General features: G+C 46.9%; 2 protein-coding genes across 6 annotated transcripts in view; one reads left to right on the top strand and one right to left on the bottom strand.

Moving 5' to 3' along the window:
* The window catches only part of LOC137533218 (rab9 effector protein with kelch motifs-like), a 25,024-nt gene extending 19,828 nt beyond the window's left edge, over window positions 1-5,196 (top strand). For all 3 annotated transcript variants that reach the window (XM_068254480.1, XM_068254481.1, XM_068254482.1), the window contains one exon: window positions 4,903-5,196. The gene's annotated coding sequence lies outside the window, so the exon portion shown is untranslated. The remainder of the gene's footprint in view (window positions 1-4,902) is intronic.
* GSTZ1 (glutathione S-transferase zeta 1) overlaps window positions 1-22,169 on the bottom strand; it is a 24,118-nt gene extending 1,949 nt beyond the window's left edge. The window contains exons 1-7 of one of the 3 annotated variants that reach the window (XM_068254485.1): window positions 22,092-22,169; window positions 13,017-13,068; window positions 12,393-12,460; window positions 10,268-10,348; window positions 9,353-9,487; window positions 8,550-8,625; window positions 6,460-6,512 (exon numbers count right to left, since the gene is read on the bottom strand). In XM_068254485.1, the coding sequence (XP_068110586.1) occupies window positions 6,460-6,512; window positions 8,550-8,625; window positions 9,353-9,487; window positions 10,268-10,348; window positions 12,393-12,460; window positions 13,017-13,068; window positions 22,092-22,109 (483 nt within the window). In that variant the 5' untranslated portion in view covers window positions 22,110-22,169. Of the gene's footprint in view, window positions 1-6,459; window positions 6,513-8,549; window positions 8,626-9,352; window positions 9,488-10,267; window positions 10,349-12,392; window positions 12,461-13,016; window positions 13,069-17,498; window positions 17,556-22,091 lie in introns of those variants that run through there. The other 2 variants (XM_068254486.1, XM_068254487.1) reach the window with 2 other exon arrangements.
* Window positions 22,170-22,176: the final 7 nt, after the last annotated feature.

Here is a 22,176-nt window from a genome sequence, read left to right on the forward strand (position 1 = left end):
TAAAAAGCAGCACACGCAGCCGGCACTTTGCCAGCCGCGTGTGCTGCCTGATCGCCGCCGCGGCTAAAGAGGGTCCCCCCCAGCCGCCCGAGCCCTGCACAGCCAGAACAAAAGTTCCGGCCAGCGCTAAGGGCTGGATCGGAGGCGGCTGACGTCAGGACGTCGGCTGATGTCCATGTCACTCCGCTCGTCGCTATGGCGACGAGGTAAGCAAAACAAGGAAGGCTGCTCATTGCGGCCTTCCTTGTTTGTTCTGGTAGCCGGAGGCGATCAGAATGACGCTTCCGGAGCGCCCTCTAGTGGGCTTTCATGCAGCCAACTTTCAGTTGGCTGCATGAAACAGGTTTTTTTTTTTTTATTTAAAAAAAACCCTCCCGCAGCCGCCCTGGCGATCTTAATAGAACGCCAGGGAGGTTAAAGGGAAACTAAACTGAGAAGGATATGGATTTTTCCTTTTAAAATAATACCAGTTGTCTGACTCTCCTGCTGATCTTGTTTCTCTAATTCTTTTAGCCACAGCCCCTCAACAAGCATGCAGATCAGGTGCTCTGACTGAAGTCAGACTGGATTAGCTGCATGCTTGTTTCAGGTGTGATTCAGCCACTATTGCTGCCAAAGAGGTCAGCAGGACTGACAAGCAACTGGTATTGTTTAAAAGGAAACATCCATATCCCTCTGTTAGGGCCCGTTTCCACTTGTGCGGTGGGAATCGCTGCGGTATGTGAATTTTCATGCGAATTCGCATGGATGGCAATTTATGCGAATTTAACCATGGCAGTGCCAGTGTGCTTTTCCATTGATTCCATGCAAAATCGCATGCGAATGCGCATGAAAATTTGCATACCAATGCCACATGCGAAATTCCCTATTAAATTCATTGTATGTGATTTGTATAGCGGTATGCGAATTCTGATGGCTCTGCTGTGCAGATTTTTTTCTGCACAGAAAAATGCAAAGAAATCCTGACAAGTGGAAACCGTCCCATCCACTTGTATTGACTATGCGAATTCGCATGCGGCAAACGCATGCGAATTCGCGATAGTGGAAACGGGCCCTAAAGGTTCCCTTTAAGTGTTAATTCACTAAAGAAGCTTGCCTTATTAAAGTGTTGTGATCCTTTTTCATAGTGAGAGGGTTGTCTTATCACTCCAGTCAGTAACTGTCAAGCATAAAATCAAAAATCAATTCTTTATTTTTATCTGGTAAACCAGTAATAAGGATGCTAATCAGGCAATCCAAATGTTAAAATCTGTATTACTTTTCTTGTTTTTAAATGATCATTCCCCAGTTTACCTGACTTATTCGGTACGTTGCCGCACAAAGGAAGATACATGGCATGCTGGGTTGTCCTGTTTTGCTTCTGTACATTAGTGAAGTCTGAGCGGAAATAAAGAAGCAAAAAAAGACAACCCAGCATGCCCTGCAACTTCCTTTGTGCCGCAACGTACCAAATAAGAGTCAGGTAAACTGGGGAATGATCATTTATAAACAAGAAAAGTAATAGAGATTTTAACTTTTGGATTGCCTGATTAGCATCCGTATTACCTGTTTATCAGATAAAAATAAAGAATTGGTTTTTGCTTTTATGCCTGACAGTTACACTTTAAAGGGAACCTAAGGGCTGGTTCACACAGACTTGCGTTATATTGTCTGCGTTTATGCCGACGTAATTATGCTAGCTTTTGCGAAGCCTTCAAAGCTAGCGGTTCGGGTCCCTGCACTGCTTTCCTGGCGTTTACTGCCTCTGAAAGCAACATGTTGCATTAGAGCAGGGGTAGGGAACCTATGGCTCGGGAGCCAGATGTGGCTCTTTTGATGGCTACATCTGGCTCACAGACAAATCAGTAGGGGTTGATTCACTAAGCTACACTGCTCAAGCAGCACAGCTTAGTGTGGCAGCGCAAGCAACATTTTCAAAGTAGGCACACTACTGCTGTAGCATGCACTACTAACTAACTTGCACTCCCCCCAAAACTAACAGCCGCTCCAATTGTCCCACCCAGGACTCTGTCAGGTTCAGTGACTTTGTAGGATGAGATCCCTGCACTTTGATTGGCCCAATAGGCTGTCTGTCATCTGGGGATCGCATCCTACAAAGTGAATCAACCCCCAAGTCAGCTAGCTAATTGTACAAGTTGTTAGTGGGTATTTCTCCTGTCTGGCTCAAAATTGCTAATGTTGTTGAAAACCCAAGAGAAGCTGAAGATACTTCCGCTGCCCGGAGGATCAACTATGTATACATCACCATGGCAACAGGGACATGAGCCCTCTGCTGTGCATGCGCACTGTCCCAGTTTGAAACTTAGTGTGGCTCTCACCGAAATACATTTTAAAATGTGGCGTTTATGGCTCTCAGTCAAAAAGGTTCCTGACCCCTGCTTTACAGACTAGATGCAACACCAGGATCTACCACCAGGCTTTCATAAAAGCCAGCCCTAAACGCTCCCACTCACTTGAATGGGACGGCGGTTGATCCCGGTGCATCTGTGTGAACCACCCCTAAAGCGTTCTTAAAAATTAATTTAAAAAAAAAGTTTAACTTCCCCGGGGTTCCACCGGCTCCTTGCAGCTGTCCTGTGCCTGCGCCGTGCTAAACTGGTCCTACAGTCCCCGCCACAGCTCAGTTTTGTTTTCAGGCAACTGTGCCCTTCGATGGCCACTGCACCTGTGCCTCCTCCTTTTGTGCTCCAGACGCCGGGAGCATCCTGCGCAGTAGAGATTTTCTTACTGCGCCTGCGCAGGATGCTCTCGCCAACAGGAGTGTGATCAAGGATGTGCACGGTTAGGACCGCACAGGAGAACAACTGAGCCGCAGCGTGGGACCAGAGGATCAGTTTGGCACGGTGGGGGCACATGACGGCTGCAGGGGGCCAGCAGAAGCCCCAGGTAAGTTAAAGGGACACTATCGATTGACATGTTGTTTTCAATTGAGTTAAGAAATGTTTGTGAAGTGCTGCTAAGTATTGGTGTATATGTTACGGCCAGAACCCGAAGTGTGGCCACTTCGCGTTCTGGCCGGCCAATGTGCGAAGTGAGCGCAGCGGCCAATGTAAGAAATGGAATGATTACACTAAGTTACAATGTATTTTACGGCCGTCTCGCTGCGGCCAAATGTATTAGAAGTTGGTTAATTTAATGAAATATAGCCGGCGGCAACGTAATAGATGAAGCCGCCGGCTTTCGCACTGCCTCCTCTCCTCCATCCCCCCGCCTCTCTCCTCTCCCTGCCTCCTATACAATATACGGAGCAGCCTGCGGGGACACGCGTGTCCCGGAGAGACGGTCGTTGCGGAAGGGGAATCCTGCAGAGCGGGTGCTGGCAGAAGCAATGTCTGCAGCCTCCCCGCTCTGCTTCCCCTGCCGCGACGACCGTCTCTCCGGGACACGCATGTCCCCGGCTGCTCCGTATATTGTATAGGAGGCAGGGAGAGGAGAGAGGCGGGGGGATGGAGGAGAGGAGGCAGTGCGAAAGCCGGCGGCTTCATCTATTACATTGCCGCCGGCTATATTTCATTAAATTAACCAACTTCTAATACATTTGGCCGTAGCGAGACGGCCGTAAAATACATTGTAACTTAGTGTAATCATTCCATTTCTTACATTGGCCGCTGCGCTACGGCCACTTCACACATTGGCCGTCCAGAATGCGAAGTGGCCACACTTTGGGTTCTGGCCGTAACATATACATCTAAATCCATCTCTCTGTTTACTGTTATCTAATCCCTTTCACACTTTTCTGATGGCAGACTCAGCCATGAGGGGAGGGGTGTTTCCCTTCACAGTGCATCATTAACTCTGTGTGCAGAGAGCTCAGGCAGAGCTTTCTCTCACAAAGAGCAGAGGAAATGTATCTTATGTGCAACATAAACATCTGTTTTGTGTTTGAAACCGGATATATGAAAACAAAAGCCTGTCAGGTAATCTGCTTCAATATTAGGGCTTGTTCACATTACAAGAGCTTTTCTAAGCGATTTGTGATTTTAAAAGCTCTTGCTAATGTTATCCTATGTGTGTGTTCACACTGGAGCGGTGTGATTTTGTGTAAGTCCCCCATAGCATTGCATTAGCAAGAGTTTTTTAAAATCTCTAGCGTTTAAAAAGCTCTTGTAGTGTGAATAAACCCTTACACTGTTCTTAGCATGTCAGGTTGCAGAGATTCTTAAAGATTCATACCTCTGCAAATGGGACATTTCAAATTCAACTGAAATCTACACACAATGAATTAAAGCTTTTGCCTCTGATATTTAACCACTTGCCGACCAAGTGATTTCCCATTGATCTGTGCTGGGTGGGCTCTTCAGCCCCCAGCACAGATCGTATTGCAGGCAGGGCGGTCAGACTCAGAAACCCCCCGCCCCCCCTTTTGTCCTGCTGGGGGGGTCTGATCGCCGCCGCTCTGCTGTGCCTTGCGGGGGGGCTCCTCAAAGCCCCCCTCCGCAGCGCTATTCCCCCCTCCCTCTCCTTCCCTCCCTCTCCCTGGCTCTGTGGGCGGTACAGGACGGCGATACGTCCTGTACCGCCTCTGATAGGCTTCAGCCTATCAGACGGCGGCGATTCCCGGCTTATCAGAGGCCGGGGATCGCCGATCTCCTTTACGGCGCTGCTGCAGCGACGTACGATGTAAACAGCGGGGATTTCTTCCCCGCGTATTTACATTTCGCCTGCGAGCCGCGAAGGAGGCTTGCAGGCAGTTCACGGAGACACCCTCCGTGAACTGACATGGAAACCCGCAGACAACCAGTTTACGCCGATCGGCGTTAGCTGGTCGTCAAGAGGTTGACATGAAAAGTAGGATACTGTTTACATAGCTACTTAGACATTATTTGTACATTGTCATTTTAGAACTCATGGTTTGATAGAATTCCTTTAAACTTGCTTTTTTTTCTTTCTTTCTTTTTTTAGGGAGAGGAGGAGCACACGCAGGATGTAGCTCCACCCCTCCTACTGCCAGGACAATTACTGCTAGCCTGTGTCTGACAGCCAGAGAAGGAGAGAGAGGCTGTGGCTGTGTGAATTTGTTTGTGTGTCAGTGTATATATATACAGTATGTATGTATATAATATATATATATATATTATGCTTGGTGTCGCTCCCTCCCTTTCTGTGTCCCTGCTGTGTATATTTCTCTCTATACAGAGTTCCCTTCTGCATAAACTAGTAAAATATAGAGCAGACGGCTCAGAATGCTTCACTTTACATTGCAGTCTGTTGTAACACTCCACTTAATGATAGCTCAGGTCAGGTGATAACTCCTCACACGCTTTACACTTGCATTCATCTCTGTGAATTAACAGCCTGTCTTTAACTTTAGAATTCTGTTGTTATTTTAAGGATTGGAACTTTGTCACTTGTTTTGCGCAATTATTTCCTCCCATGGATATGGGCCTTCAACAGGTAATAGTATTTGTTCCAATCTCTATTTAGGCCATAAACCCATTAGGAGCGATTTCTAATCGCTAGTGATTTGAAAAAGCTCTTGCAATGCTATGGGTGATTTTCATAAAATCACATCGCTGAAGTGGGATCACACCCGTAGCATTACATTAGCAAAAGTTTTCAAATCGCTCAGAAAATCGCTCCTAGTGGGTTTCTGGCCTTCTGTTGCTCCATCAGTTAAGTATCCATACGTTTATGCAAGTTTATTGCCAAGTAGCCAGTTCAATCAGTGATGAAATCTTTCGGAAATGTTGACGTAATCTTGACTTGTAGGTGGCTACATTCAGTGCCGAGGACATGCGGATAACAAGCGGTCAGCTCGAGACTGTGAGCCACAGCTCCCACCATGGCCAAACGGCTGAGGGTCCCAGGCTACTGGATCTGCTGCCACTCCTGCCCAGATCACACACTGCATACATATGAAATCGCTGCCGGAAGACTTGGGTGCAGGATAAAGCCGGTATGGCTTATCCTGCTGCACAAGTCCTGGCGGCGTTAATTACTATTACCCCTCCACTTCCATATGGATGGTGGGGAATTATGTAATTCGACTTCCAGCTATCGCTGGCAGCCGAATTACAGTGTTTTAAAAGTACCTTCAGCTCCATCTTCTGGCAGTGCTGAAGTTACTCACTGAGCACCGCTATAGCTGTAATTCCTATTATGGTTTATGGTGGAGCTGGCTGTGCCGAATCTCCTGCACTGTTATTACAGTGCTCACACACACTGCCCTCCCTGAACAGGGACACCCATCAGCTGGTGCTTCGTCTGGCTTGCAATTAGCTACAACTCATCTAAGTAAAGATATCATTATGTTCTACTAATAAGAGCTGGCAGAAAGATTATTGTAAATCCTCAGATGCTATAGTTACTAGATCATTACTGGTGATGCAGTATGGACATCGTGCTCAGCTACAGTCAGCTGGTTCTGTTCTATGGTGGGGGTGAGTGGTACCCCCTGGTGGGGGAGGGACAAGAAAACACAATGGTGCTCATACATACAGTGTCTGCTCAGCCTCCTACCTCATCTCCCAGGCAGTACCGTCCAGACGTCTCCTGCAACAGCTGCTCCAGTGCTGCCAACACAGACAATCTGTTACACCCCCAGTGTAACACAGCACATCAATATCTCACTATGCACCCCAGTATTCTACAGCACCCCAATATTTTACCATGTGACCCCAATGTTATACAGATACAGTACCCCAATATGTCACCATGTGCCCTGAGTGTTATACAGTTACAGTACCCCAATATATAACTGCGCACCTGTAGTGTTATACAGCACCCCAATATGTCACTGCACACCCAGTGTTATACAGTACCCCAATATGTAACTGCACTCCTGTAGTGTTATACAGCACCCCAATATGTCACTGCACACCCAGTGTTATACAGTACCCCAATATGTAACTGCGCTCCTGTAGTGTTATACAGTACCCCAATATGTCACTGCACCCCCAGTGTTACACAGTACCCCAATATATAACTGCGCACCTGTAGTGTTATACAGCACCCCAATATGTCACTGCACACCCAGTGTTATACAGTACCCCAATATGTAACTGCGCTCCTGTAGTGTTATACAGTACCCCAATATGTCACTGCACACCCAGTGTTATACAGTACCCCAATATGTAACTGCGCTCCTGTAGTGTTATACAGTACCCCAATATGTCACTGCACACCCAGTGTTATACAGTACCCCAATATGTAACTGCGCTCCTGTAGTGTTATACAGTACCCCAATATGTCACTGCACACCCAGTGTTATACAGTACCCCAATATGTAACTGCGCTCCTGTAGTGTTATACAGTACCCCAATATGTCACTGCACACCCAGTGTTATACAGTACCCCAATATGTAACTGCGCTCCTGTAGTGTTATACAGCACCCCAATATGTCACTGCACACCCAATGTTATACAGTACCCCAATATGTAACTGCGCTCCTGTAGTGTTATACAGTACCCCAATATGTCACTGCACACCCAGTGTTATACAGCACCCCAATATGTCACTGCACACCCAGTGTTATACAGTACCCCAATATGTAACTGCGCTCCTGTAGTGTTATACAGTACCCCAATATGTCACTGCACACCCAGTGTTATACAGTACCCCAATATGTAACTGTGCTCCTGTAGTGTTATACAGCACCCCAATATGTCACTGCACACCCAGTGTTATACAGTACCCCAATATGTAACTGCGCTCCTGTAGTGTTATACAGTACCCCAATATGTCACTGCACACCCAGTGTTATACAGTACCCCAATATGTAACTGTGCTCCTGTAGTGTTATACAGCACCCCAATATGTCACTGCACACCCAATGTTATACAGTACCCCAATATGTAACTGCGCTCCTGTAGTGTTATACAGTACCCCAATATGTCACTGCACACCCAGTGTTATACAGCACCCCAATATGTCACTGCACACCCAGTGTTATACAGTACCCCAATATGTAACTGCGCACCTGTAGTGTTATACAGCACCCCAATATGTCACTGCACACCCAGTGTTATACAGTACCCCAATATGTAACTGCGCTCCTGTAGTGTTATACAGCACCCCAATATGTCACCATGTGCCCCCAGTGTTATTCAGATACAGCACCCCAATAAGTCACTGCACCCCCAGTGTTATACACAACCCCAATATGTCACTGCACACACTGTGATATACAGCACCCGCTGTTTTACAGTACCTCAATATGTAACTGCGCTCCTGTAGTGTTATACAGCACCCCAATATGTCACCATGTGCCCCCAGTGTTATACAATTACAGTACCCCAATATATAACTGTGCACCTGTAGTATTATACAGCATCCCAATGTCACCATGTGCCCCCCAGTGTTATTCAGATACTGTATCCCAATATGTAACTGCGCTCCTGTAGTGTTATACAGCACCCCAATATGTCACTGTACCCCCAGTGTTATACAGTACCACAATGTGTCACTGCACACACTGTGATATACAGCACACCAATAAGTCACTGCACCCACAGTTATTCAGCACTTTAATAGGTCACCCCCACTGTTATACAGCACCCCACTGGTATGCCCTTTGACCTGATAGTGGTGGCATTCTATATTGTCTCACCTTGGAAGCCACGTTTGATGAAGTGCTGAGCCCACTCCATCTTCCCTTCCCCCACTTTCTGTAGGACATATAAGTTCTGTGGGGACAGAAGACAGACAGACAGTGAATGAATGAGGGGGGGGGGGGGGGGGGGGGAAGGAACAAGCCAGCCAATGAATAAATGAAGGGGAAACAAGGGGGGGGGGGGGGGCAAAGGATAACCTGTGAATAGATGGGGAACACAGGGCAATGGTCGAGTAAATGGGAGACACAGGACAGCCATGAATAAATGAGGGGGACAGTTAGTAAATGAGGGGGATAGTTAGTAAATGAATATGTAGAAAACAGAGGAAAGCCAGTGACTCTATATGATTCCATAGGGGCAGCCTCTAACCAAAAACATAGAGACCCCAACAACCAGGATCTAAGGGAAGCCAATGACCGTCCAAACAAAGGTACCCTAAGACGGAAAAAAAAAAAAACAGAACCACTCAATCCAGGATGACTCATTTTAGGAGACCTGGAACCATATCGGCACAAAGCCCAAGAAAAGCCTTCTCCATATGCAAAATGGCCACATCTGGCTCCACTACTCCAGGGACCTCGACAAAGACATCCCAGAAAATGCCCAACGCCTGGAACAGAAACAAATAGCCGCAAAACTGAAACACTTCCTGCTATACTGCAGCAAATATGTACGTGAGGACTGCCCACTTCCAGAGACTCTCCGCCCACATCCCGGATTAAACACAAGACAGCTAATGGGGGGGGGGGGGGGGGATGCAGTAGAATGAATGTGGGAGGGACACAGGGCAGCCACTTACAGAACTGACCTGGATAGGCTGGATCCCGGACGCTACGTGTTCACTGATCATCCGGCATTGCGCTCTCTTGATGGGGTCTCGTGGGAGAAGCGGGGGATGGGGTCGTGTTTCCTCCAGGTATTCAATGATTGCCAGCTGGGGGCAGATTGAAGATTTATCTTTATTAACGTGTCCTGACTCCTCCCAGATCTCAGATTTGGGGTGTGTCTCCTCCCCCTCTAAACAGTCACACATCTCCAGGCAGGCTTATCCTTGTCAATCAGCACCTCTACTGGAGATAGTCAATGAGATGTTAATCATTCCTCCTTGCATGCAAATTAAAGGATACCCGAACTGACATGTGACATGATGAGATAGACATGTGTATGTACAGTGCCTAGCACACAAATAACTATGCTGTCTTCCTTTTTTTATTTATCTGCCTGAAAGAGTTAAATATAAGGTATGCAAGGGGCTGACTCAGTCCTGACTCAGACAGGAAGTGACTACAGTGTGACCCTCACTGATAAGAAATTCCAACTATAAAACACTTTCCTAGCAGAAAATGGCTTCTGAGAGCAGGAAAGAGAGAAAAAGGGGAATTTCTTATCAGTGAGGGTCACACTATAGTCACTTCCTGTCTGAGTCAGGACTGAGTCAGCCACTTACATACTTGATATTTAACTCTTTCAGGCAGAGAAATAAAAAAATGAACACAGCATAGTTATTTGTGTGCTAGGCACTGTACATACACATGTCTATCTCATTATGTCACATTTCAGTTTTGGTATCCTTTAAAATTGGAACAATCAAATGTACTTCCTGCTGATTTGGACTGATCCAATTTCAAGCTACATACAATTTGCAGGTCTGGGGACTTGGCAGTTAGTCCGTGGTGAGTCTCAGGTGGTTGTTGACAAAGAATGTCATACTCACTGATTGGCTGAAGGTGACACCATCGATCCTCAGCGCTGGCACCTGCTGCATGGGGTTCACTCGCTTGTATTCATCCGTCATCTGGTGGCAGAGAGGACACACTGCTGTTACCGAAGCCCGATACCCCCCAGCTGTGAAACTACAACCCTCCTTCTACTCCGCCCTGATGTGGCACTACAACCCAACGTCCCCTCTGCCCATCCAGGCAACACCCCCTGCTGTGACACTACAACCCACCGTCCCCTCTGCCCATCCAGGCAACACCCCCTGCTGTGACACTACAACCCACCGTCCCCTCTGCCCATCCAGGCAACACCCCCTGCTGTGTCACTACAACCCACCATCCCTTCCGCCCATCCAGGCAACACCCCCTGCTGTGACACTACAGCCCCCCGTCCCCTCTGCCCATCCAGGCAACACCCCCTGCTGTGACACTACATCCCACCATCCCCTCTGCCCATCCAGGCAACACCCCCTGCTGTGACACTACAACCCACCATCCCCTCCGCCCATCCAGGCAACACCCCCTGCTGTGACACTACAACCTACCATCCCCTCCGCCCACCCAGGCAACACCCCCTGCTGTGACACTACAACCTACCATCCCCTCTGCCCATCCAGGCAACACCCCCTGCTGTGACACTACAGCCTACCATCCCCTCTGCCCATCCAGGCAACACCCCCTGCTGTGACACTAAAGCCTACCATCCCCTCTGCCCATCCAGGCAACACCCCCTGCTGTGACACTACAGCCTACCATCCCCTCTGCCCATCCAGGCAACACCCCCTGCTGTGACACTACAACCTACCATCCCCTCTGCCCATCCAGGCAACACCCCCTGCTGTGACACTACAGCCCCCCGTCCCCTCTGCCCATCCAGGCAACACCCCCTGCTGTGACACTACAACCCACCATCCCCTCTGCCCATCCAGGCAACACCCCCTGCTGTGACACTACAACCTACCATCCCCTCCGCCCATCCAGGCAACACCCCCTGCTGTGACACTACAACCTACCATCCCCTCTGCCCATCCAGGCAACACCCCCTGCTGTGACACTACAGCCTACCATCCCCTCCGCCCATCCAGGCAACAATCCCTGCTGTGACACTACAGCCTACCATCCCCCTCCGCCCTTCCAGGCAACACCCCCTGCTGTGACACTACAACCCTCCATCCTCTCCGCCCATCCAGGCAACAGCCCTGCTGTGACACTACAACCTCAGGGCCGGCGCTACCATTAAGGCAAAGGAGGCAGCTGCCCCAGGGCCCCAGAGCTTGTAGGGGCCCCCAGTGGCTACGAGAGGAAAAAAAATTTTTCAAAATCGGCCTTATAGTTTTTGAGAAAATCGATTTTAAAGTTTCAAAGGAAAAAAATACACATTTAAAATCCTGCCGACTTTAATGGTTAATAGCAAATCCACCTTAAATGCTAGAAACCCTAAATTTGCAGGGTATGTTAAGGAGATCATTAGGAATAAGAGGAAAAAACAATTTTTCAAAAAGACCTTATAGTTTTTGAGAAAATCGATTTTAGAGTTTCGAAGGAAAAAAAGTATACTTTTAAATGCGGTAAATGTCACTTTTAGTAGCAAACCTAACGGTAGTGTAATTTTACATGCATCAAACGAAAGCGCAATAAATTTCCTGACGGGGTTTCCAGGGGGTCTATACGCAGCCGCAGCGCTTTGGCCAGGGATCGCTATACAGCCGCAATATGGCTGTATGAAGATCCCTGGCATGTTTTCCTATTTTTCCAATTTTTTTTTTTATGTTTAGAGTGTGGGAATTTAAAAAAAAAATTCTGGGGTCCCCCCTCCTGAAAATTTTTAACCCCTTGTCCCCCATGCAGGCTGGAATAGCCAGAATGTGGAGCTCCGACCGATTGGGGCTTCACACCCTGACTATACCAGCTGCAAAAAAGGTCTCTTAATGCCGATTTTTGTTCCGGGGTATATGTTGGGGGGGCCCCCCAGGTTTATTTTGCCCTGGGGCCCCATTGTTGCTTAAACCGGCCCTGTACAACCTACCATCCCCTCCGCCCATCCAGGCAACAATCCCTGCTGTGACAGACTGACCTGCTGCCGCCGCCCAACCCCCCCCAATGTGCAGATGCCAGACTGACCTGCTGCCCCCCGTCCTTGATGAGATTTATGGGGTGATTGTCATACTCGATTCCTTTCAGGGCAAGCGCTGTGAAGACACAAACAGAATCAGAACCCAGCACAGGCACCACCAGGCCTGGACCTGAAACATTCAAACTAAAAATAACTTTAAAGTCCTTCTTACTGCACATGATGCCCGACTACACAGTCCAGCCACACTGTCCTCCTGTACCCTGAAGCAAGCATACAGCATCCTCATACTCTGTCGTGCTCTACTCCAGAACAGGCATACACCACCCTCACACTCTGCTCTACCCCAGAACAAGCATACACCACCCACACACTCTGCTCTACCCTAGAATAAGCATACAATATCCTCACACTCTGCCCTGCTCTACTCCAGAACCAGCATACACCATCCTCAAGCTGTGTACTGCCCTACCCCAGAACAAGCATACAGCATCCTCACACTCTGCTCTACTCCAGAACAAGCATACACCACCCTCACGCTGTGTCCTGACCTACCCCAGAACAAGCATACAGCATCCTCACAATCTACCCTGCTCTACCCTAGAACAAGCATACATTGCACTGCAGCTGGCTTTGTCAGGAGGTAGAACAGAATAATAAACTGGAAGACTCACCAATCCGGACTCGCCATGAGCAGGAACTGCGGAAATAACCGAAGAGGACCGGCTGAAGAAAGATGAACACAGTGTCAAGTCAATGTCACATGTATGTAGCACACAACACAAGAGTCACGCCATACAACCTGACATATATGTCACGTGTATTTATACAGCACAGAGTCATGCCACAGCGCATCACTTTTTCCACATTTTGTTAGCCCTCAAAACCCACCTCTTTATGATGGCCTACCCACCTCCTACCACACAGTAACTCTCTAAGGAATATTTAACAGCCCCCCCCCCCCTAGTGTTTCCACCCCTCCCTTTAGATTGTAAGCCTCTGGCAGGGTCCTCCATTCCCTAGTGTAATCTACAGGATCATGTGCTCCTGTCCTATGACAGCCTGTACTTGTATTACTGGGCCTACCTAACCAGCCCATATTGCATGATCATGTATTTTGTACAATTTGTATGCATAACTTTGTTCTATGTGTATAACCCTATGTATGTCATCCTTGTATCATTGTATATATTTATTGTCAAGCGCTGCGTAATATGTTGGCGCTTTATAAATACAATAAATAATAATAATAATAATTGTTATGCTACAGCCTTTTTCCAAAACTGATTAAATTATTTTTTGTCCTCAGAATTCTACACACAACATCCCGTAATGATAATGTGAAAAAAATGACTTGAGGTTTTGGCAACTTTATTAAAAATAAAAAAGAAATGAGAAAGCACGTGTACATACGTATTCACAGCCTTTGCCATGAAGCTCAATGAGTCCACCTGTGGTAAATGCAGTTGATTGGATGTGATTTGGAAAGGCACACACCTGTCTATGTAAAGTCCCACAGTTGACAGTTCATGTCAGAGCACAAACCAAGCATGAAGTCAAAGAAATTGTCTGCAGCCCTCCGAGACAGGATTGTCTTGAGGCACAAATCTGGGGAAAGGTTACTGAAAAATGTCAGCTGCTTTAAAGGTCCCAATGAGCTTAGTGGCCTACATCATCCATAAGAGGACAAAGTTCAAAACCACCAGGACTGCTAGAGCTGTCTGGCCATCTAAACTAAGTGATTGGGGAGAAGGGCCTTAGTCAGGGAGGTGACCAAGAACCCGATGGTCCTCTGTGAAGAGTGGAGAACCTTCCAGAAGTACAACCATCTCTGCAGCAATCCATCAATCAGGCCTGTATGGTAGTGTGGCCAGACAGAAGCCACGCCTTAGTAAAAGGGACATGGCAGCCTGCCTGGAGTTTGCCAAAAGGCACCTGATGGACTCTTAGAGCCAGTCCATACTAGGTCCGGAAACGTATCCGTGGCTGCGTTTTTCAAACCTGATGAAAAACGAAGTCCCGGATACTAATGTTGAAAATAGCAGTCAGCCTCACCCAAGTAAAAAACGGATCCGTCTGCGTTTGCGGGGATCCGTTTTCAAAACCTGAATGGAAGGTCCGGATCTGCTGCATTTTCACGCAACGGATCAGGACCACGGATACACGCAGGGGTAGTGAAAGTAATGAGAAAACGCATCTCCAGCTCCAGAGGCAAAAAACGGATGTTAAAACGGATAGCCTGAGCTTTATGATTGGCCCAAAAAAATCCTCCCACTCCTTCCTAATGATGGAGACGTTTTCTGTCAGGAAAAAACCTGAACGGAAACTGATGCAAAACTGATGCACTTTCATCAGTTTGCAGTACGGTGGGTACTTCCCCTGATCCGGACTGCAGTGTCCGTCCTGCAACCGGGTCTAGTGTGGACCCACTCTTAGACCATGAGAAATTCTCTGGTCTGATGAAACGAGGATTGAACTCTTTTTAACAGATAAGTTTTATTGAATTTTTCAGAACCAACACAAATACAACACATGATAAGCGTATCTAATTACAAATCATAACTAGACATGACTGCCCCCCCCCCATGTTTGGAGGAAACAAGGTACTGCTCATCACCAGGCCGATACCATCCCTACAGTGAAGCATGGTGGTGACAGCATCATGCTATGGTGATGTTTTCCAGTGGCAGGAACTAGGAGTCTAGTCAGGACCAAGGGAAAGATGACTGTAGCGATGTACATAGACATCCTGGATGAAAACCTGATTCAGAGCGCTCTTGAACTCAGACTGTGGCGACGGTTCATCTTTCAGCAAGACAACAACACTAAGCACACAGCCAAGATATCAAAGGCGTGGCTTCAGGACAACTCTGTGAATGTCCTTGAGCGGCCCAGACTTGAATCTGAACATATCTGAAGAATGGGAATCGTGTGTAAAGAAAAAAAAATCCAGATACTTACCTAAGGAGAGGGAAGGCTGTGGGTCCTATAGAACCTTCCCGCTCCTCTCCCTGTGCCCTCGGCGCAGCGCTGTCCCTGGGAGCAGTATTTGACCAATTTGGTCAAAAACTCTGCTCACTCCACTGCCGAAGAAGGCTTCGGAAAGTCTTCAGGAGCCCAAGTACTCCCGAAGACGGGCCACTCTATACTGCGCATGCGCAAGCGCCCTCTCTCGTGTAGTTGAAGTATGAAGCCTCCTGTCTCCGGGAGGCCTTGGCTCCCAAAGACTGCCAAAGTCCCCCACAGCAGGGGATTTAAACATGGGAGCCAGCGCTGAACTGAGGGCACCGGGAGAGGAGAGGGAAGGCTCTATAAGACCCAGAGCCTTCACTCTCCTTAGGTAAGTATATGGCTTACCAATGACTTTTGAATGGTTGTTCACTGATGCTTCCCATCCAATCTGATGTGCCTGAGAGGTGCTGCAAAGAGGAAATGGCGAAACTAGCCAAGGATAAGTGTGCCAAGCTTGTGGCATCATAATCTAAAAGATATAAGGCTGTAATTGCTGCCAAAGGTGCATTGACAAAGTACTGAGCAAAGGCTGTGAATACTTATGTACATGTGATTTCTCAGTTTTTTATTTTTTGAATTTGCCCAAACCTCAAGTGTATTTTTTTCCATGTCGTCATTATGGGGTGTTTTCAGTAGAATTCTCATGAAAAATGAATTTAATCCATTTTGACATAAGGCTGTAACATAACAGATTGTGGAAAAAGTGATGTGCTGTGAATACTTTCCAGATGCACTGTATGTTAGATGTATGTATCACAATAAGCAAACAACACAGAGTCGTGCCATACAGCCTGACAACACCATACAGCCTGACATGTTGTCAGGCTGGTCCTCAATATGGCCAAAATCGTTGAGTTGATAGTGGACTTCAGGAAGCATGCCCCCACTCCACCACCAATCTACATTGACGGCACCTAAGTTCGAAAAAGTGGCCAGCGTCCGCCTTCTGGGCACAACCATCTCCAAAGATCTGAGCTGGAAGGTAAACACCACCTTGACCCAGAGGAATGCCCAGCAAAGTCTATTCTTTCTCAATCAACTGAAGAAGTTTGGCATGGCCCAGGATCTGCTGACGAGCTTCTACATCACCACCATTGAGCCCGTCCTCTGCTCATCCATCCTAGTCTGGTTCGCTGGCTCCTCCATCAGAGACAGATACAACTTCAAAGGGTCATTAGATCGGCAGAGAGAATCATCGGATGACCTCTCCCCTCTCTCGACCTCCTTCACAACTCCAGACTATACTCCAGAGCACTGAGGATTGCTAGCAACCCCTCACTCTGGACACCGTTGTTTTTTAGTCAGGTTCCTTCATGCTGTTGGTTTCGGGCCATCTCCCCCAGAACTCTGAGGCATAGAAACTCGATTTTTCTTACTGCTGTCAACCTCTTGAACTCCCTTCAGGCCCTCCCACCTTCAGCGCCCACCCTATCACTTGCAGTTGCAGTTGTTAGTCTTCTAGTCTGTCTTGCTCTAGCGTAACACTGTGTTTGAAATTGTACAAACTTATCTCCTTTTTGCACTCCTGTTTAATTACTCATTTATACTCCTGTGTATGCTTGTTTTATTTCTTATCTCACCTCTGAGCAATTGTATGTGCCAAATGCAATTCCGACACGACCCAGTCGTGCTTGGCGATTAAAATGTTTCTGATTCTGATGTCACATGTATGTACAATAATAAGCATACAGCACAGTCACACCAGGCAGCCTGACATGTATGTGGCACAAGAATCATACAGCAGAGAGTCATGTCATACAGTCTGACAAATATGTCACATGTATGTAGCACAATAATCTTACAGTACAGAGTCACGCCATACAGTCTGACATGTACAGTATGTCTCATGTGTGTAGTGCAATAAGCATACAGCACAGCATCACGTTATAATACAGCTTGAGGTGTATGTCACACTTATGTAGCACAATGAATAAACAGCACAGTTACATTATACTGCCGTACATGTATGTAACACAATAAGCATATAGACATGTATGTAATGTAAATGTACAATGAACATCCAGCACAGTGTTATGTCATGCAGCAGTATGTATGTAAAATGCAAGTAGCATAATAAACATAAAAGTAAAGTGCAGCGGGACATGGATAGAACATACATGTAACGGAATTCACATACAGCTCACCTTCTCTGTAGTCGCCATCATTGCAGGGGGAGAATCTGAGAGCTGACCAATCAGCTGAGATCCACCCCTGACACATTTCACAACATGTGGAGGAGATTACAGAGGAATGCTGGGGACAAAGTGCAGCAAAAGCCTCATCTCTGCCTGTCCTCTAGTCCCCTACATCTCCTCCCCACTGCACTGCCACTGATCACCCTACTGCACTGCCTCCGATTCCCCCCCCCCCCATGCACTGCCGCTGACTACCCCCACTGCACTGACCCTGGCCTCACACTCTACTGCAATACTGCGGACCCCCACTGCCACTGATCCACTGCACTGCTACTGACCCCAGCATCTGAAGCACCCCCTCCACCCCCACTGCACTGCCACTGATCCCTGCCCAACAGCACTGCCTCTGATTCCCCCCAATGCACTGCCACTGACCCCAACCTGTGCCTCACCCCTACTGCACTACCATTGATCCCTGGCCTCTGTGTCATCCCCCCATCCCACTGCCCCCTTGCCTCTCCCTCACCACTGGCCCTAGCCTCTGCCTCACCACCCTATTGCACTGCCACTGACCCCTGGGGTCTGCCTCACCTCCCCACTGCACTGCCACTGACCCCTGGGTTCTGCCTCACTCCCCCTACTGCAGTGCTTCTGACCCCAAGTCCCAGCCTTACCCCCCCCCCCATGCACTGCCATTGACCCCTGGTATCAGCCTCACCCCTTAAAGAGACACTTAAGCGAAAAAAAAATGATGATATTATGATTTGTATGTGTAGTACAGCTAAGAAAAAAAACATTAAGATCAGATACATCAGTCTAATTGTTTCCAGTGCAGGAAGAGTTGAGAAACTCCAGTTGTTATCTCTATGCAAAAAAGCTATTAAGCTCTCCGACCAACTTAGTCATGGAGAGGGCTGTTATCTGACTTTTATTATCTCAAATGTAATTGAACTGTTTACTTTTCCTCTAGCAGAGGAGAGTTTATTACTTCACAGACTGCTCTGAAAGACTCATTTTGAATGCTGAGTGTTGTGTAATCTGGACATATTATAGAGTGATGCAATGTTAGAAAAAACACTATATACCTGAAAATAAAAATATAAGAATATTTTCTTTGCTGCTAATCTTCTAGTAATTATTCATAGTACACAACCAATTCATTATATCATATATTTTTTTTCGCTTCAGTGTCTCTTTAACAACCTCTATCCCTGTCCCTGTGATAATGCCACTGACTCCCAACTCTGTTATTGTACATCACACAATCTGTATTGTCTGTACAATCCCCAGGCATCATACAATCCGACTGTACAATCCCCACACGATAATACAACCTGACTGTATCTCATAAGGTCCATAACCAAGGCAAGATTTCATCTGTCACAATAACAGATGAACGATCGTTCCAACCAACATTGTGTAACTATCTTTTAAAGCTCTTTAAAGAGAACCCAAGGTGGGGATCTTAGAATAAAATCTATACACAGAGGCTGGGTCTGGCTATAGTGCCCAGCCTCTGTTGCTAGTTGAATCTCCCCTAAATCCCCCCTGCGCTCCGCTCTCCCCCATAAATTATAGCTGCGCTGTCGACACACAGCGTGTCGCAGCGGGCTATGTTTATCTGTTTTTTATCTCCCTAGTGTCACTCACGCCGCTCCCCCCGCCTCCTGCAGAGCGCCGGTCCCCGTCCCTTCCCTCCCCGCTGATTGGCGCTCTGCAGGAGGCGGGGGGAGCGGCGTGAGTGACATTAGAAAGGTAAACATTGCCCGACAGCGCGGCTGTAGTTTATGGGCTAGAGCGGAGCGCAGGGGGGACTTATGGGGGATTAAACTAGTAACAGAGGCTGGGCACTATAGCCAGACCCAGCCTCTGTGTATAGATTTCATTCCCAGAACCCCGCCTCGGGTTCTCTTTAACCATTTCCGCCCACATTGTTTTCACCTTATGGATAACAGGAATTTTCACACTTCAGCTCTTCTCCCTTTCATTCCCCAATAACTTGATCACTACTTATCACAACAAAATGATTTATACCTTGTTTTTTTCACCACTAGCTAGGCTTTCTTTGGGTGGTATATTATGCTAAGTATTATTTTATTCTAAATGCATTTTAATGGGAATAATAAGAAAAAAAAAGAAAAAATGCATTATTTCTCAGTTTTCGGCAATTATAGTTTTAAAATAAAACGTTCTACTGTGGATTAAAGACACACATTTTATTTGCCCATTTGTCCCGGTTATTGCAACGTTTCAATTATATCCCTGGTGCAATGTATGGTGACAATATTGTATTTGGAAATAAAGGTGCATTTTTTCAGTTTTACATCCATCACTAATTACAAGCCCATAATTTAACAATAATATACCCTCTTGACATACATATAAAAAATGTTTAGTTCCTAAAGTCTGTAGGTGTAATTTTACTATTTGGCCACAAGATGTCCTCGTGCATTAGTTCCTATTGCGTACACTAAATAGGAAATAATGTGTGCCTGTGTTACTTCGGAAGTGATGCAGGCATCTCACTGATGTCGACGAGCATGTGTACCTAGAGGGGAGATTAATGAATGGGAACTTCCCATTCATTAATATAATGATCAGCGGCGGAAACAAGCGGGAGGGAGCACGACGGCACCATTTGAGAATGATCACTGTTTTTGAACAAAACCAGTGATCATTCTCGCCGCACAAGTATGGATTGGCTCAGGGGACTTCTGTCCTCTGCCACCAATCTCCCCTGTCGCCAAGACTATCGCGATCACACAGACGCGCACACAGCCCCACCGACTGCACAGACGTGAGTTTCACGTCCATGCGGCTGCAGCACCTGCCGCGGGCGTGAGACACACGTCTGTGTGTCAGTAATAGTTAAAGAAAAAGTGGTAACTATGTTTACTGACAGCTGATGTATGACAATGCTTATGCATTTTGAAAAACCGTCATAACAAATTAAATTTCATCACTTCGTTCAACATCGCCCATGTGTATAGATCTTTAACCACTTGAGGACCGCAGTGTGAAACCCCCCTAGTGACCAGGCCATTTTTTGTTAAATTGGTCACTGCAGCTTTAAGGCCTCGTTGCAGGGCCATACAACTCAGCACACAAGTGTTTCCCCCCTTTCTCCCAACCAACAGAGCTTTCTGATCGCTTCCACACTGTTTATTTTTTATATATATATATATAAATATTTATGTTATTTTATTTTATTTTTTATAAATTCTATTTATTTTTTTAAAAACCTCCCTCCCCCCAGCCAGCCAATCACGGCGATCGGCTGTCATAGACTTCAGCCCATGAGAGCCTATCGCTCTCCTGTGTCCCAGGGGGACAGCTGTGTCACATGGGGCTGTCCCCAGTACAGCGCTGCCTTAGATCGCAGCGCTGTACTATTGTCTAACAGTCTCCTAGTGGCGTTCGCCGCTGGGAGATTGAAGGCAGAGCTGAGCTCCGCTAATCCAAGCAGGGATCGGTGTTAGGCGGACCAATCGGCATTAGGCGGTCCTGGGGCTGCCGCCGTGGCCTGACCCATCTGTGCAGAACTCATTCTGCATCCTCCTTCGTTTATCGTTCATATCGTTGGTAATCTTGTGGTCTATTGCTATTGTCTACATCCCATTGCTGAAAGATCTTGGAAACTTTGTTCATCGGTAATTTCCAGCAACCCAGTCTTGCAATGCAATTTGACTATACGATCGATCCATTCAATAAGATCATTATATCGAATCAAGAGAGAATCAAGTGTGTTCCATTATACCCAATCTATGAAAAGTGGCCAATATCATGTCAAATTGACCAACCTAATCGATCAATCAGGATGGAAGATATTGGTCGATTGCACAGAAATCAGCTACTGTTCACATATGATTCAATCAACCCTAAATAGATTTCTGCATTCAGAGCGCGGAGGCACATCAGTCAGACTGGTTAGTGAAGGTGAATTGCATTGGATATCGCTTGCAGTGTGTGGGCCACTTATCGATCGACTTTCGATCAATCACAAGTTGATAGCCCAAAAAGGTTAATTGCTTATTCGAATGAATCAAAATTGCTAGATGTATGGCTACCTTTGGCAGTACAATCTAACTGTACAATCTCCACACCACATCATACAATCCCGACACGTCATACAATCTGCCTGTACAATCTCCACCCATCATACAATCTGACTGTACAATCTCCATCCATCATATAATCTGCCTGTACAATCTCCATCCATCATACAATCTGACTGTGCAACCCCCACACATAACACAATCTGACTATACAATCCCCGCGCATCCTACATCTGACTGTACAATCCGCACAAATAATACCATCTGACTGTATAATCTCAACACTGCATACAATCTGGTTGTACAATATCCACACATTATACAATCTGGTTGTACCATCTCCACACATCATACAAGCTAGTTGTTTTTCTATCTCCACACGTCATAAAACCTAATTGTACATTCATCACCATCTCCACACATCATACAATCTTGTACTATCTAGGAACTGTGCAGAGTAGTGGTTGGTGAGGCTACACACATGCGACCAGATTGGTCTACAGACACTCACACAAGTGACATCCCGACCAATCAGCGCAGCACTTACTTTACCCAGCGCCGCCATATTGTGTGTGGTACAGATGGACAGGGCCCGTGTCGGCAGCCATCTTCCCGAAGACCGGAAGTGTACC

The sequence above is a fragment of the Hyperolius riggenbachi genome, chromosome 9, assembly GCF_040937935.1.
Source record: "Hyperolius riggenbachi isolate aHypRig1 chromosome 9, aHypRig1.pri, whole genome shotgun sequence".
Classification (NCBI taxonomy): Eukaryota; Metazoa; Chordata; class Amphibia; order Anura; family Hyperoliidae; genus Hyperolius; species Hyperolius riggenbachi.